The following is a 16,767-nucleotide window of genomic DNA, read 5'->3' on the forward strand; positions in this document are numbered from 1 at the left end:
ATGTTGTGCTCAATCTTTTTATGCCTGCTACTGCCGAAGTCCAGTTCTTCTACAGTGACATCTTGCCTGCTTATCCCTGCTTTGCTCAGCTTCTCGTCCGCCTGTCACGGCAAGTCCCCTAGCATCCCCAAATGAATGGGACTTTCTTGTCTTCCCAGTTACTCTCCAGCCACCCACAATGAAGATTTTTGTCTATTATTGTGCTTTTTTAGAGTGAGGTGGGCATATAACAGTAAAAACTGGAGAATCCAACCCCCCGCGTACTCCCCATATGGGAATATTTCCTGAGCAGGTGCCTGGAGGTGTCTGCTATGGAGGTTGTAGCACTCGTGCCAGCCTGGTGTGTCTGCTCTGCTCCCTTGTGGCACTTCTGGGTATGGCTGTGCAGGACAAGAAACATATCCAGGGTTTGTTTCTTCAGAGCCTGTGCAAAGTGGTTTGCATTTATCTGTCTCTCTCTTGCAGGGAGGTCCCGGTCACTTATACTTGTTAAAGAACAAAGTTGCCACTTTTGCCAAAGTGGAGAAGGAGGAAGATATGATCCTGTGAGTGGCTGCATTACGTTCTGGACTCGCGTAGCGTTTTTCTGCTCGGTTTGCTCAATGTTTGTAGCACGTGGCCTAGAAGGAGAGGTGAAGGGAGCTGGGGTGGCTTGGGCAGGGGAAGAGGAGGCTGAGGCAGGACCTAATAGCAGCTTACAGCTCCTTCAGGGGGAGTTGCGAAGATCACAGAGCTGAGCTCATCCCTGTGGTAGTACAGCCCTGGGACAGGTCACCAGAAGATTTATGCTTTTATCTGCTGTTTAGTGTCTGTCTGAACTAGAGACTATCAAAAGAGGAAAAAAAGATGTTTCCTCTCCTGACAAAGGCTTTGCTGACCAGAAACCAGAACATGCACCTCGTGCCTCTGTTGCTTAGAAGTGGCTGAGATAGATAGCATTTCTAAGCAGGCGACTAGTGGCAGGAATCTAAACCATTCCCCCCACAGCTGTCTCTGGTAACTGCCCTCCTAATTGCAGGGGGAAATGGAATTTGTCTCTGCAAAGCCTGCTCAAAGTCCAGCACATTACTGAGGAGGGTTTTCACTAACATGCCAGCCTGTCAGCCAGGGTTGCTGAGGCAATTTTGCTTCTCTTTTCAGAGAGTTCAGCTTTGCCTGTTTTGCTGCCTGCTCGTTTGTGCTGGCTCAAACTTACTTGGCTAACAGTGCTTGGTTGTGGGGGAGAGCGTGTATACCAACCTGTTCCTACACAACTTTTTGTTGGCATGAGAACTGAGTATTAAAATCAACATCTGTTCAGTGCTCTCACACTCTGGCACAAACACTGTCAATAGAATTCTTAGGCACGTGTGCATGTACGAGCTTCTGAACGCCTTCCAGGCATAGCTGGTCTGAAGTTGGTAGTTCAGGAACCTTGAGAAAGCTGTGAACACACAACTAAAAACTTGGGTGCTTGGGAGTGAACATCTCTATCCAACCTGTATGTGCCTGGGAGGGAGTCCTGAGACAAGCTTACTCTGCAATCTAATCGTAGACCCCACAGAGCCACTGCTGGGCTTTAGAGCCCACCAGAAGTCTGGTCTAATCCACTGCGCAGGGGAGGTGGCTGTATTTCATGTCCCTTAGGCAGAGTGTGCCTAGTCAGTAGCCACAAAATGTAAAGCGGATCTGACTGGTGAGCAGCACCAAGCACTGGCCACCATGGAACAGCCTGGTTTGGTGTTGTCTCTCTAGCTATGCAGAAGAACAACCTCTCCAGCTGTTCTCTGCTGATTTCATGCCCTGGAAATGAACCAGTGCCCAGGTAACACTCATATTTAGAAAAGGCAATTGTTGATAGAAATGGGAGCAAGGGAATTGGAAGGAACTGCTACAAAAAGAGGATGCTTAGTAAAACTGTCAGTCTAAAAGCACTCCTGGTGGACTTTGCTCCCTTCTCTTCACCTTGCAGCTTCCTTGGCTCAATGGACCGTGTCTCCTTCTCTACCATGTGACCTGGACCTGCTCCTCAGGCCTTGCTCTGCCCCTGCTCGTCCTTGTCTAGGAACCAATGGCTCTTTCTGAGCAGCTTGCTCCTCAGGCTACAAGCCTCAGTTCCCTTCTGAGCAGTGTGTGCACACACAACCCTGTGATTACTCATGCATATGAGGAAATAGATACTATTATTTTTTTTAAAGTATGTATTCTGTTTTTTCCTGTTTCTTCCAGCTTCTGGAAGAGGTTGAGCCGGCTGATGAGTAAAGTCAATCCTGAACCAAATATCATTCACATCATGGGCTGCTATGTTCTTGGAAACCCCAATGGGGAGAAGGTAAGAGCTTCCTGGGTCGCCTCTCTGGGAATGTCTGCTGAGTAGCACCAAGCCTAGGGAGTTAATAGTCACACTGTGAAGTCTAAACCTTCCTCTTCTGCTGTGTGGAAGCATGCTGCCATCCTGTCCCGTGAGTGGCTGTGAATGGGCAAACCACCCTATGGGTTGTGCCTTCCCCAGCGGAATGATAAGTGACATGCAGGAAGGGACAGATACTGAAGCCTTTGGGGGGAACAGTCATTCAAAGCACTTTATTTACTGATGAGCTAGATGTTTTAAAGGACATGTAGTAGAAGATTTTTTAGAGGTAGGGAACAAGGATGGGCAATGCTGGGTGCCCTGGAATTCGTCTGTTTTCAGCTGCTAACTCTCAATATGTTTTCCTTTCAGCTATTTCAGAATCTGAAAAACTTAATGAATCCTTATAGGGTTGCCTTTGAGTCTCCACTTGAACTATCAGCTCAAGGTAATTTATTTTCTGTACAAAGACACATGTCTTCCTGATCAGCCTGCCTCCTTCAGTGGGCATCTTCGTGACAAAGCAGTTTTGAGCTCCCTTAAGCCCTGCCATGGTCATCCTTTTACTTGTAACCACCTTGTGTAGTTTGCTTGCTGAACCTGGGTTTTCCCTTGCAATTCCTCCATGTTCACATTTCGGCTATCCTGTCTGTTGTGCCAGAAGCCGCAGAGCCTTCTCCCAGGCCACGGGCAGTTGCAAAGTAGCCTAAACAGGCTGCTTTCCAGGCTGAGTTTAGGAGAATCATCATATTACTAGAGCACGTGGAGTCCATGGGAGAGATGCGCATGGGGGCAGAACCTTTTCTGTAACCAAGTGTGCAGGCATCTCTTACTGGTACTGAGTGAGTTGTGTCATCAACAGGCAACTGGGATGCAGCCCGTTACAGCCATTACACATCTCAGTTCGCTTTGCTTTTTTTCTGCCTGTAGCTCAAGGGATTTCAAGGGGCTGCAGAATTTTTCCTGTTCTTTGGTCCATCTAAATAATTATGGGTGCAGTTTCATAAGCAACATACAGTTGACTTATTCTGAAGTTGCCCTTGTTATTTTATCTTTATGTAGTCCTTCATACTTTGTTCTCTTGGAAGATAAAAACATTCAGCATTAGGCTATAAGCATTGCGGATACTTCCTCTGCTGCTCACAGCTGGCATCAGCACTGATGGGTTACTCTTAACTCCCACTTACTGTCATAGGCATGTACGGGAGCTGAGCACACTTGAGCTGTGCAGGGTTCTCTGCGTGCGTCCTGCGGAGGTTTGGACCCAGCTTTATACAGCGCTTGCACAGATCGCACAGGAAATGTGCTCGTACATGTGTGCCAGGAAGCAATTTACAGGGAAATTCCTGGGTTTATATGCAGCTTGGCAGGCAGCGGGTTCTGTGCACATGCATTTAAGCAGTTGATCTTCCAGGAGGCTGGGCTGAAGAATACGTCTGGATTTATCCCCTTGATCAATCTGGGACGCACTAATAGTGTAACCTCTCTAATCCTTTGCAAAGTCATCTGAAAGTAATCTTAATCAGGCCTCAAAAGCGAAAATCCCCTCCTTGAGCCCTGTCTCAGAGTCCAGGGTTGTTTCCCCTTGTGTTTTCAAATGCACTTGCTGCCTCCGGCGCCAGCGCTGTGCATGGCCTCAGTCCGTGGCTGCCTTGTGAGACCACCCCACCTTTGATCAGGGGCGCCCGTGGTGCAGAACTTGCATTAGTGTGTCCTGTTTGAGCTCATTGCTGTGAGAAGAGACAGCTCTGCAGGACAGAGACAGCCTGTTAACATTAATTTAAAAAAGAAAAACCAAAAACAAGAACTTATTTTGCATTTTCAGTGTTAATTATTTTTAATGTTTCCCGCAAATCTTTCCAATGAGTTTACTCTTGCTTTGTAATTTTCTGAAGTCCCTGTGCCAGGTTGCCTCATGCAGGCTGTTGGAGCTGCTGGGTGATACTCTACAGCCCCTGGCCCCCCTTCTGCAGTCAGCGCGGAGAGGTCAAAGTCTGGAGACAGACTTTGTGTTCAGTTCCTGCCCCCATGGACAAACCCTGCCAGGGGATTATTAAGGAGCCTTTCATGGTTTGGGGAGACCTGAAAAGGCGTTTGCTTCTCACGGGCACCTTCACGTGCCCTGTCTGAATGTTGGTATTTTCCAAATGAGGCATATGTGCGGGTTCTCCTGCACCCCTGCCTGTAGGTTGGTTGGGGTCTTTTTGCTGCTGCATCCTCTCGCATCTTTCCCTTGTGCTGCAGGGCGTAACCCCTCTGCTTCGTTTCACTTCTCCTAGGTAAGCAAATGATTGAGACTTACTTTGACTTCCGCCTTTACCGCCTCTGGAAGACCCGCCAGCACTCTAAACTGTTGGATTACGATGACATTTTATGAGCTGGAGAAGACTTTGCAAGAGGAAGTTGATCACCGGTGTCCAAGAAGTCATGCTTATTGCAGAGAGACTTTTTTATTGGCACAGGGAGCCCTTCAAAGCCCTATAGGAGGCAGCAGCGCTAAAGGGAGGGAAGAAGGAGCCCTCGGAAGTGTGTCCGGAGGAAAGTCTCCTGGGTCAAGAGAGACTGGAGGGAAAGGGTTTGACACCTCACTCGCCTCAGGTCAGAGCTGCGGTGTCTCAGGAGGAGCTGTGTGAAATGAGGACAGGATGGAGTTCCTTGCAGAACTGAGCTGTTTTGGGTCAGAATGGGCCAGATTTGATTCCAGGTCCTTTTAAAGACTTTTGAAGCTCAGGTTTTCTTACAAAAAATAAAATCTATTACCCATGCACTACAATGAAGAAGTGACCAGAGCACAGAGGAAGGAGGGGTTTGTAATGATGGGACCTTCTGTGCTGGGCATCTTGGAGAGCAAGGACTGCTACACCTACTCCTGCAAGCTTAGATCAAGACGATCCAGTTTCAATGTGAATATATACTGGAATATAGAATTGAAATCTAACTTGTTTTTTGTTTTGTTTAATAGAAAATAAGTGCAATTTTTATAGTGAGAGGGGTAAAATCCCTCCCAATATTTAATTAGTTAAAAATAACACACCAGTAACCAATAGATGAGGTATTTCTGGTCTGCTTGAAAATATATTCAAACTGGTAATATATCTTCTGTAGACAGACATATTTAATCACCAGCAAACATGGTTTTAACATAACTTAGCAGACCCTGCATGTCTGCTGCATTGATTAATCCGGTTTGGTTTGTTCCTTTCAGAGTAGCTGTGTTGCACTAATTGTATGTGCTCTCACGAATGTGTATTTCTCCTCCAATTAGACACAACTTTGTTACTTTCTATTTTGCTGCTTGCAAAACTATGGGACTTTAGTTTTGCTGAAATACTCTAGGTTAGAAATACGGTACCTGGCTGAGAAGCCTCCATCAGGTTCGCTATGGTATAAAAATGAATTAGAAATTAATAGCCATGGTAATTACTTGTTCATGCCAATGTTTTGCTATGCGTTGAGAGACGAGTTCTCTTCCTAGTCTTCTGTGTGGAGCAGCGCAGTTACACGACCATCAGCAACCCTCCAAGGAGACTGTTCACCGAGGCATTTGGGAGACATGCTTCTGGAGGAATAACAGCACGGGTGTGTAGCATGAGTTTGAATCTTCCCTGTGTTCACTTGGTTGCCAGTTGTTTGTGCATAAACCACCTCTTTTCCAATGCTAAAAAGACCTGTTTATTGGTCTGAGCTGCTCACGTCCCTTCCTGTGTAGGACAGAGGAAACCCAGAGCTTTGTCAGAGCAGCCGTGGTTTGAGAACCCAGATTTGTACTTGATACTTGAGGATATATTTTGAAATATATTTACTTTTTGTTTGTTTAGGTCAGGGAGTTCCTGTTTGTTTTGGGAAGGGTTTTTTTTCATCTTCTACTCTCCTGTTCAGAGGATAAATACTACTTAGAGTCTGCGTAGGTCACTCTGGCAATTCTGGGAGGTGATACAAGCTATTTCTTTTATAAGTAAAATATACTGGAGAAGTAACAGGGAAGGATTACCTTGGTTTCCTGATCTCCTGGTATCTAAAATTAGTTGATTGTGAAGTGAAGGAAAATATATGTACAAATCTTTTAAATACTTACAAAAAGAACTAGTTGTTCTGATCTGTAGCGTACTCCTTCCCCCGTGACTATATGTGGTTGTAATTTTGGGGAGCAGGCCTCTGGCTAGAACTGCTGAACTCTGTACATTTATAGCAGTTTTATAACAAAACTTTTGAAGAAATAATGTACATACAGTAAGTAAGGAGAGGAATAGGTGGAGAGAGATGGTTTAAAGTCATTGAAAGCAACATGTTGAACCAAATAGGTGTGGGCTGTCGCCCCCGCCTCTGGTTTGGAGCTGTCGGGAAGCCGTCCTGCTGAGCCGGCCTGAGCTCGGGGGGTTTGGTGGCTACGTCTCATCCCCGGCTGGACTCTTACCCTCTTGACTCAGTCACGTTTTCCAGACTTGTAGTGAAGGGGATATTGGGCGCTGGCCTGTAGCTTTTGGAAGAATATGCCAGATATAAAAAGGAAAACAAAATTTATGCCAACTCTCTATTATTTAGCATGGTAGCTTCCGCCAGTTGTGCTTGTGAGAGGTGGGAGCTGTAGGTGCGATGAAAGCATGAAGTCATGTGCTACTTGGAGAAGGAAACGGTAGTGGCAGGATTAAAATGCTGGCACAAAACTCTCTCCCTTTCTGACCCTTTTACCTCCTATGGTTATGCTCCTAAGTGGAGACAAACTGTTCTTCCTTTCTCTTTTCTAAAGTAAAATCCCAATTCAGTGAACTTGGTAGCATGAATGTAGCATTGTGGAACTATTGAAAAACTTATTTAACTCCAAAAGGGCCCGTTTATGTATCGACTTCAGTGATTTCTCTGTAGAACTATTGTATATCTATTCTCATTGACCACTTGTAGAACTAGGGGTGAAAGTAGAAAGGTAGATTGTACAGTTGCATAACTTCTATAGGAAGATGTATGTTTGAATGAACATTATGGACTGTTTTACTGGTGCAGTTGATTATAGTATAGTATAATGACAAACGATGAATGCATTTCTCTCTTTTCCAAAGATCTATATTCCTCATAGTTTGTGATGTTTATGACCTGAGCGTATTATTTCCTTTGTAGCGTTCATTTGACTAAAGAGATTAAATGCTCTAAAAGCTGTGACTAGAAAGACAATAGAGTTTTGATGTTTAAAGTCCTTTGTGCGAATAGTGTCATTGAAGTTAACTATTTCTGAAAAGCAAATTTCTTCCACTTTTTACCTGGTTGAATTTTTCAAGTGGCTGCTGGGAAAGGAAGGGATCAGCAGAGGATAGGATGCAAAAAAAACCCCATTGTAATTATTTAAACTTTAGAGTTAAAAATAGAGCCTGTAACTTCCTCAGTTGGACCAGCCTGTAAAGGATGACCCCTGGGTGTGCACTTGCCGCCAGCGCGCAGCCCGGTCACAGCCAGGACGTCCCCTCCGCAGAGGCCGAGCGCCCCTTCCTCGCACCCGGAGCCCCTCTGCAGCACCTTCTCTGGGGGATGTTGAGGACAGGGCAGTGCTGTGGGGCACGGCTCACCCGCAGGGAGCTCTGCCTGGGGGAGCTGTGGTTGCTGAGTACACAGGACAATTTGTCATTCCACTTCTACCGGCTTTTTCCAGCCTTCAGCTACATGCTCTTGCGGTGTGACTGTCTGAAGCCAGTTTGTTCACCCGCGGTCGGTAATTGCCGTCTGAATTGGCTTGGTGGGGCTCACCTCTAATGAGGGTAATTGGAGCGAGCCGTTTATGGTGCGGTTGAGCTCCCGTCCCTGCCTGCTCTGTTAGAGGATCAGCAGCCCTCTTGCACCGTTACGCTCAGCTCCGCCACACGGAACTGCTGCTGCAGCTCCTGCGTGGTCTGGATTTGCTTTTAGCGAGGGCAGGAGAAACGGGGACACCTGGTTAATCCTGGAGAGGAGCAGATTAAACTGGGAGAGCTAAACTGGGCGCCAGCCCTGGCTCTTCACCCCCACCACGTGTGGGAGTTTCTACTGCTCTTGCTATGAGGCAGTGTTGGATGTGACCTCCAACCCCTTGCCTGACCTGCTGAATGTCAGCAGAGTCTGCTGGATGTGTTACGGCCTGGGCGGGGATTGTCACCTCCAGGAGAGGAGAAGGGCGAGCAGCAAGCGCATCAGCTGTCCCGTCTGCTGCTCCTCAGCCTGGCTCATGCACTGGGAGCAGCCCCCGACTGTATTCTCTGGTGCCTGCAGAGAATATTCACTCAGCTGTAGAGGCTTGGGGGGGGTCGTCTGCTTGGATGTGGCGCTTGTCAGGGTTTTCCAGAGCCGCTTTTCTCTTTTCCTCTTGTTTGGCTGGAAAGGAAAGGGAAGAAGAAAAATTCAAGCTACCTGGGGGACGCAGCAATAATTAGAAAATTGAGATAAAGCTTTTTGCACCTTTCCACATGCTGCAGCCACCAACTTCCCTTTGCAGCTGACCTCCAGGCCTGGGATGGGAAACGGGTGAGTTAGCAGATAATTCCTTCCTGCATTTAAAAAAAAAACCAAACAAACCCCAAAACAAACACCACCAAACCCAGAAAAATCCTTGTAGCTCTAGCAAAACATCTGACTGCAAAAGGCAACTAGCCAACTCATCCTGCCCCGTGCGAGGACTCTGCTGTGCGCACCCGTGGGATCCCACCTGCTTCTGCCTCCGGGTGCCTCTAGAGCCGCCCGAGGCACATTCTGCAGCTCGTGGGGGGGCTCTGCTCTGCCTCTGCAGAGGGGACTCTGGATATGATTTTGTTCTTTCTTTCCCAGCCTGGACTTGTTGCCTGGAGCTCAGCACAGGTTTCCTGCTCCAGGGGCTTCTGTAGTGCGAGTGTATGTGTGTTCACGTCCTCTCTTCACACACAGGCTCTTTCCCGTGGTCTGGGGGAGATGCTCCCCCCCCAGTTGCCCCAGCAGCATTATCGTTGTCGTCCATGCTGTGTTAGCGTCTCTCTGGCTCCTGGCACACATCCATTTCGCAAATAGCTGCTGTTGTTTCGGGACGTGACTGCATGAGTGACCTGTGGCTGGGAGTTCCTGTTCCCAAGGCTCTGCTGGCAGAGTGACTGCAAACGCTGCTTCGTCACCTTCAGGCAACATAAGTGGGGTTAGTTGAAAGAATGGAAAATGCTGATTTTTAAATGGCCAGCTTGGCAGGATCTGGAAATGGGAGTGTGTCCTTAATCCTGGGCCAGACAGGAGGTGGAATGGCAGGCTCGCTCTGCTCTCTTGGTGTAAGTAAACACTCAACCCATCAAAACCCAGTTTAAGAGTCACACTCGTATATTATTAATGTATTGGTCCAAGATAAGGTATGTTCCTGTAGGATTAAAAAGTCATTCCAGGGCCCTTGGCAATTGGCACGTGTTGCCGGAACCATGGATCAGAGGATGTGCTGGGTTGTGTCATCCTTCCTCAAGTGATCAGCCCACACTGCCGATAGCAGGACACGGATTTGCAGGTACACGTAAAGCTGAATCGCTCTGTACTCTGGGTTTTGCCGTGACAGTCCCTGAAGCGGATGATACAGACTGCCCTTCCTGAAGGATGCCACACAGATATCCTCCCCAGGGATATCGAGCAGCAATATCGTTTTCCACACCATCTGTAAAAAGTTGTTTGTGATCCTGTATTTTGTCCCACTGATCACAGAGTATCCGTAGCTTTCTGCATCTCCCATGGGAGTGTTTTTTAATTCGCAGTTGTGGAAACACAAGCCAAAGTCAACTGAAAACTGTTATGGTCTCGGTGACAAGTCAGTCTGCTAATAATATCGTATACTCGAGCTGAGTGACTAAACAGGTGGTTTAATGACCGTGAACCCGATTGTGATCATTGTTACTCCCAGGTAATCCTGCTGTGTAATCAGCAGAATTAATAGTAAGAAACCAGAGTTTGCTGTCTCTGCCTAAAATGCCAGTGCGCGATCTCTTGCCGAGGTTGTGCACAAGCTATCGAGGAGTGATAGGAACCAGTAGCTGCTTTGATTCAGAAATAAATTCAGCCCAACATACTGCCAATCAGTGTGAAAAACTTAGAAGACTGGAAGGAATAAACATTATGGACATTAAATGTAAAGAATCTATCTGAAGGGATGCTAAATTGCATTTTTCCATAAATGTTTAGTAAACTTTAAAGAACTAACACAACGTAATGATTTTTCACATTGTTGTATTGCTTTTAGAGTATCTTTAAAGTTGACATACGTAAGGACAGATAAGACGCAGCTAGGGTTGTCTTACTTTACGATAGTGGGGAGGCAGGCTATATTTAGTTGGTTAATTGGGCACTCCAGTCTTTCTTCCTTATCTCAGCATTCAAATGAACTGGTGATTAATCACAACAGTAATGGCCCCATAAACTTTTAGCAAGAGGAGCCTCTCCACCTGCATTGCTAAGCCTTGAGCAAAGCGAAGTCTTCGCAGAGACCCTCAAGCAGCTGATGGAGCCCAGCCTTCATCCCGTGTCATGGGGTGGCCGCTCCTGTGAGTCACCGAGTACGTACAGCAGTAACCTGCGGGCACAGCCCCTGCCCCGCTCCCTGGTGTCCGTGGGGTTTTTGTGTGTTTGAGTGGTGTTTTCCTCCCGTCGTTGTGCAGGGGATGTGTTGAGTTGTACTTGGGGAATATGAGCAGCAGTGTGCCTGGGTGGCCCACGGCATCCTGGCCTGTATCAGAAATGGTGTGGGCAGCAGGAGCAGGGAGGTGATCGTGCCCCTGTACTTGGTGCGGGTGAGGCCGCACCTCGAATGCTGTGTTCAGTTTTGGGCCCCTCACTCCAAGAAGGACATTGAGGTGCTGGAGTGTGTCCAGAGAAGGGCGACGGAGCTGGTGAGGGGTCTGGAGCACAAGTCTGATGAGGAGTGGCTGAGGGAGCTGGGGGTGTTCAGTCTGGAGAAGAGGAGGCTGAGGGGAGACCTCATCGCTCTCTACAACTCCCTGAAAGGGGGTTGTGGGGAGGTGGGTGTTGGTCTCTTCTCCCAAGTGACAAGGGATAGGACAAGAGGAAACGGCCTTAAGTTGTGCCAGGGGAGGTTTAGGCTGGATATTAGGAAAAAGTTCTTTCCTGAGAGAGTGGTGAAGCACTGGAAGAGGCTGCCCAGGGAGGTGGTGGAGTCACCATCCCTGGAGGTGTTTAAAAGACGTGTGGATGAGGCGCCTGGGGACATGGTTTAGTGGTGGACTTGGCAGGGTTAGGCTTACGATTGGACTTCATGATCTTAAAAGTCTTTTCCAACCTAAGTGATTCTGTGATTCTTACCTGGGGAGACTGAACAGTGGTGGCGCTGAGGAGGCTGCGGCAGCGGGCAGGGACTGGTCACTCTGGCCTCTGGCTCAGGACCAGCACAGATGCACATTGGTGATATTCAAAAAGCTTCTACAGAAAGTGTGGGGTTATTAGATTTTTTTTTTTTAATTTATTTTTTTTAGTGCTAAAACTCAGTTACAGCGATATAGTCTCCACTACCAGGTCTTCCTGACTTGGAGCTGGTGCAGAGCTGGGAATTCAAGGACAAGGTATCTTTGCCCTTGCATTTGAAATGCCCAAAAAACATCACAGATAAGTACAGCCAAGCAAGGCCCTTTGAGTATGGATCCTGCTCCCCTGCCCTTGCTATGCCTCCTATGTAAATGAGACCTTATTTTGCTAGGTGTTAAGATGAGGATGACTGACGGAACTGAGCAAGTTTGGTGTTTCCCATCCCAGGAAACCAGGCTGGAGTCATACCTCAATGAGCAAGCAGGGGCTGTAGTTTTTCTGCTGTGTGTTTCCTGTTGTTCTTTAACAACGCTATTCCTGGAACCGGGGTGACTTCAGTTGTGATACCAAGCAACAGCAGAAACTGAGCTCTCACAGGGCTGGGAGTCAATGCGCTTTTGGGATCTTTACTGTTTCCCCTCGGAGTTCAGGTGCCAGTTTTCATTTCCAGCTCCTTTGCTTAGCTGCAAGCTCTCCCTTTGCTACTGCAGAGCTGCTAGTGAGGGGGGCATCGTCGGCTTTCCGAAAGGAAAACCAAACGTATGAGTAACAAGTGGAAAAGGTAACGGTGCAGGCTTCGAAAATGGATCTGGTAATGTGGAGAAGGATAGGTTATATCCCATAGTGCTCCTAAACGCTGAGATACTTGAGTAAGTTTCTTTCATCCAAATGAGAAAAAGAAAGAAAGAATCACAGTTGTCAGAATATTGGGGGGGGGGAAAAACCCCACCCAAGTGTGAATAGTAATCGACCATCTGACAAACCATGTGAAGATAAAACACTCTGTGGTCTGATTCTGCCTTTACGCTCAGCTGAGTTCAGAGGGAGTCGACAGCATCCTGCTCCTTTCAAAATCAAGCTCAAGTGCAGGGTAGCACGGCTCCATCCATCTGTGCTGCTCCACGCGGCTCAGGCGAGGCCGGGTCTGTGCGTACCTGCCCACAGTGCGTCCGAGCAGTTGGGTCCCTCTTCTGCTCATCCTATTGCAGCGGGAAGCTGAAGGCAGAACAGATGCAGAAGGAGCTTGAAACATTGGCCCTAAGAGAGCCTCGGTGTTAGAGAGCTCAACCTGAGACATGCTGGTTTGGGGCCAAAACTGTCTTAACTGTTTTAATCTTCAAAACTAAGAGTGTAAGCTCCGAGTGCTCAACCTGGACCAGCAGGTTGGTTCCTTGGAAAAGTCAGAAGAAAGTTACTCCAAAGGACTCTCCCCGGTTTTCGAGGTGGTTTCTGGCTGGCTGCCTGCTGCCCAGGCGTGACGCAAACCTGGCCGTGACGCAGGAGACATCTGCCATCCCTGCTGCCTCCGTTAACATGTTTCTCTGAGACTATCTGCTGTTTTGTGTATGATAACCAGGAATCAAATACATGAATGTTTCTAGGTTTTAAGATGTGATTTAATAAAAAGAGATGTTTCTGGGAAAGAAGGTTTTCCCTCTTGTTTGGTGGTGGTTTTTTTTTTTTTTTGGTTGCTCTCTGGCTGAGTTTACAGACCCAGGAACTGCCACTTGGCAGATGCTTTGCTGTGCTGGCAGGTGAGGGAAATACAGGCACCAGGCGTCTCTGAACAGCAGCAGCGAGGGAAATGTGGAAAACTCAAGAGCAAGAGCTCCAGAGGTGCAAGAGGCCCAGATGCAGTTAAAAGGGGAGGAAGGTAAAAACTCTTGATGCTTTAAGCAAGGGCCCATCTGAGAGGCACAAATCCAGTGATGGGGATAGTACAGCATGATACTGCTGGAACTGTGAATCTGTAGCTCAGTGAGTATGGACTGGATCGCTACGGAACTTCCAGAGCATTAAGCATTGTGCCTTTTCCTGGGAGGAAGGCGAATCTCTGAGCAGCATCCTAGACACTGAGAGCCCTGGAGAAATTCAAGGGAGGCTAAAGGCCTGATAATCCCTCTGGGGAAAACAGACCAGCTCCAAAACAAAGCACAGCCCTAGGAGGGCAGAAGGCATCGAATTCTGATAAGCCGCTTTCTTTGTCGCAGGTCTGTTTGACTTAATTGCCAAAGTGAGCAGGTCTGGCTTGAACTCCCAGCTGCAATTTTCCCCTTTATCTCCGATGCTGACAGTCACCTGCGCATTCATCTTCCGTTAAATTTGGTAACTGCAGCCCCTCTGAGCAGAGGCAGAGAGAAACAGGCTGGACAACTCTGTCATTTAAGGCATTTTTCTTCAGTGCTGGGATCTCTCAGCTGCCTTTTCTGCATCCTCCCTCTTTGGAAACATTCTTCTCCATGTGCCACCACCACAGCGGGGTGGGACGTGCCGTATCCATCTCAGCAGTGTGACAGATGACAGAAATCGCTTTTTATCCCTTACCACCAACTGCACAGCCAGCTTCTGGCCAAAGACCTGGCCACTGTTCTCCCTAAGGCCTTTGCAGCATCGTGGGTACCTGGAGTACCTGGTGGCCAGAAGGACGGTCTTTATTCTTTATCCTGGCACCATTCCTTGTTGGCACTGTCCTGTTTTTAAATCAGCGTTGTAGAGTACAAAGTCAAATAATCCGTTACAATGGATTATTTTTACCTATTGCCTTCTTCCCTCTCCCTTTGTGTTGTGTTACACACAGTGGTGTGATGGACACAAACCCAGAGCGGGAGCTGTGCAGGCGGAGTTTTACTCTGCCCTGTAAAAGCACGAGGAACTGAGATGTCTCACGTGGGTTTAAGGTGAAATCAGGCGTCTCCCAGTCCTGCTGGGCCCTGCTCTTTCCCTGTTCCCTTGTCACCTGGCTGTACGTGGGGTTGTCCCAGCAGATCCTACTGTTGCCAGCCCTACCTCCCTCACAAGTGGTGTATGCCACGTCACTGACGTGTTGTGTATGCCGCATCCCGTTGCCGGCTCTGCAGCCACATCAGCTGTGCGCCGGTGCTGCTGGGACACCGGGAACTCGTGCCTGTGCTACATGGTGGCACTCTGCCATCACACCCTCCGGGTCCTGTCCCCTGCCATTGTCACACCTGGGTTTTGTAATTGAGCATTCATTTTTGTGCCAAAGTATGAGCACTGAGCAGGATTCCCGGGAGCCTCTTAGTAACAGCACTTGGGCACTACTCCGGAGTTAACCATGGGTGTAAATACAGCGACGCAGGGGATTAGCTCCAAAGCATTCGCTTGCCAGCCAAGTTTCACTGTCCAGTCCTTAACGCTGTTTCACTGACTCAGCCTGGGAAAGAAACAGTTGACAGAAATGATAGAAGGCTCTCAAATCTTGACTGGCAGGGGAGGAGTTGAATAAAGGCTGGATTTATTTTTTTGTTACAAAAGCAGGCGGGCATGCAGCGAAACTAGCAGCTGTCAGGTTCAATCCCCGCAAAGGGTGGCGTTTTCTTTGCACCAGGTGCAGATAAACTGTGGGATTCATTATTTCAGGATTTATGGGCTTTACATGGGCTCAAAAGCCAACCAGACAAGACCACGAAAGAGAAATCCATTGAGATCTCCCGAGTACAAAGGCACATTGTTGGCTCTGTACGTGCCTGAGCCATGAGTCACCAGAGGCGGGGAAATGTCACTACCCGCTTGCCCAGTCTTTATCCTCAACCCTGGGCACCCGCTGTGGGCCCGGGCAAGGGCCAGGATGTGGGATGGTGCGTGGTGGACCTGTGCTTCATCTGAGTACGGTGGGTCATGTGTAAACCTTAAATCATCCTTGTGTTATTGTAGCTCAATCGCAAAGAGCTGCCTCCTTCCATTTAGCTCTGGTTTGCTGGCTCGCAGCGGAGCAGCTCCTTGGGGCACACCTGGGCATCGCACAGCTCCTGGCATGTGGGCGGCTTTGGTAACAAAGTGCTATTTTCAGTAGTGTCATTTCCAGGTATCATTTGAAGAAGGTGCAATTGCTCTGTTCTGGCTTGGAAGTGCAAAGGTAAGAGCCTTATCAGCAGGATACAGCGCTCCTTCCCGTAAACGCACCTGTGTTTTCAGCAGCCCGGCTGGAGCGGGGTGAAGTCGCTCAAGTCGAAGCAGCCCAGCGTGCCGGGGTGCGGCTCCGCAGCTCCCGGGCGGGCTCCTTGGCAAGTTCTGGCCAAAGGTTATTTACGTCACAGCGTGCCATGTCCCCCGCACCTCCCAGGCCGAGGATTTTGGCACACAGCGTTATCAGAGGTGTGGAAAGTCCTGAGCTGTCGTGCGATCGTTTCTTGATTGCACGGACTTCCCAAAGAAACCTGCTGGCTCTTGATAACAGGCACTGCCTGGAACCAACGCTGCGGTGGCACTTTCCCCCGCGCTTTTGTACCCAACAAGCAGCCGTCGCCGAAGAGCGAAGCTGGCAGGAAAAATGCTTTCCCGCTCTGCTGCCGCGTGCCGTGGAAACCTTCACGTCTCTCCTCAGAGCTCTCCTTGAAAAGCTCCTCTGAGGGGCCCGATGAGAGACTCCTCCGGTGCCGACGGCCTGGCCCTCGCCCGCCATGGCTGCTCATGCCCCGACCCCTGCCCTTCCTCAGAATGCAGCTGAGCTGAAGCTGGGTGACCCTGAAAGGGGATTTTTGCTCCCTTCCTCCTCGGCTGGCGCCATGTGGGCCAGTCCGGGACAGGGAAAAAAGCAGAATTGGGGTTTTTGGGTAGGGCCGGTCACCGTGGCTCCCGGCGGGCGGGAGACCCTGCCCCCAGCCCGGCACCCCCGTGCCTGGGGCTCCTGCGGGCTGGGGGAGGGCGGCGTGGGCCGCAGGGCCCGCGGCGGGTCACCAGCCCCGGGGACAGGGCTGCCCATGGCGCTGAGGGCCGCGCCGGCTCACGCCACCCGCGCCGCAGCCCAGCTGCTTCCAGGCGGCCCCCGAAGGGCTCTCCCCGCCGGACCGCGTCTGCCACGGCCCCGCAGGGGCGGATCTCTTCGACGCCGGCCCCCCCGGCCGGACGGGGAGCGGGACAGCCGCGCGGCCCCGGCCCGCGCCTCAGAGAGCCGCCTGCGAGCGCCGCGCCGCGCCGCCCCGGGC

The 16,767-nt window shown here is 49.3% G+C and overlaps 1 protein-coding gene across 6 annotated transcripts in view; it reads left to right on the forward strand.

The window, feature by feature from the left end:
* Nucleotides 1-13,250, forward strand: part of NSMF (NMDA receptor synaptonuclear signaling and neuronal migration factor) — a 54,906-nt gene extending 41,656 nt beyond the window's left edge. For all 6 annotated transcript variants that reach the window (XM_059828900.1, XM_059828905.1, XM_059828904.1 and 3 more), the window contains 4 exons: nucleotides 466-545; nucleotides 2,209-2,311; nucleotides 2,702-2,777; nucleotides 4,609-13,250. In XM_059828900.1, coding sequence (XP_059684883.1) covers nucleotides 466-545; nucleotides 2,209-2,311; nucleotides 2,702-2,777; nucleotides 4,609-4,706 — 357 coding nt within the window. In that variant the 3' untranslated portion in view covers nucleotides 4,707-13,250. The remainder of the gene's footprint in view (nucleotides 1-465; nucleotides 546-2,208; nucleotides 2,312-2,701; nucleotides 2,778-4,608) is intronic.
* Nucleotides 13,251-16,767: the final 3,517 nt, after the last annotated feature.

The sequence above is a fragment of the Gavia stellata genome, chromosome 24, assembly GCF_030936135.1.
Source record: "Gavia stellata isolate bGavSte3 chromosome 24, bGavSte3.hap2, whole genome shotgun sequence".
NCBI lineage: Eukaryota > Metazoa > Chordata > Aves > Gaviiformes > Gaviidae > Gavia > Gavia stellata.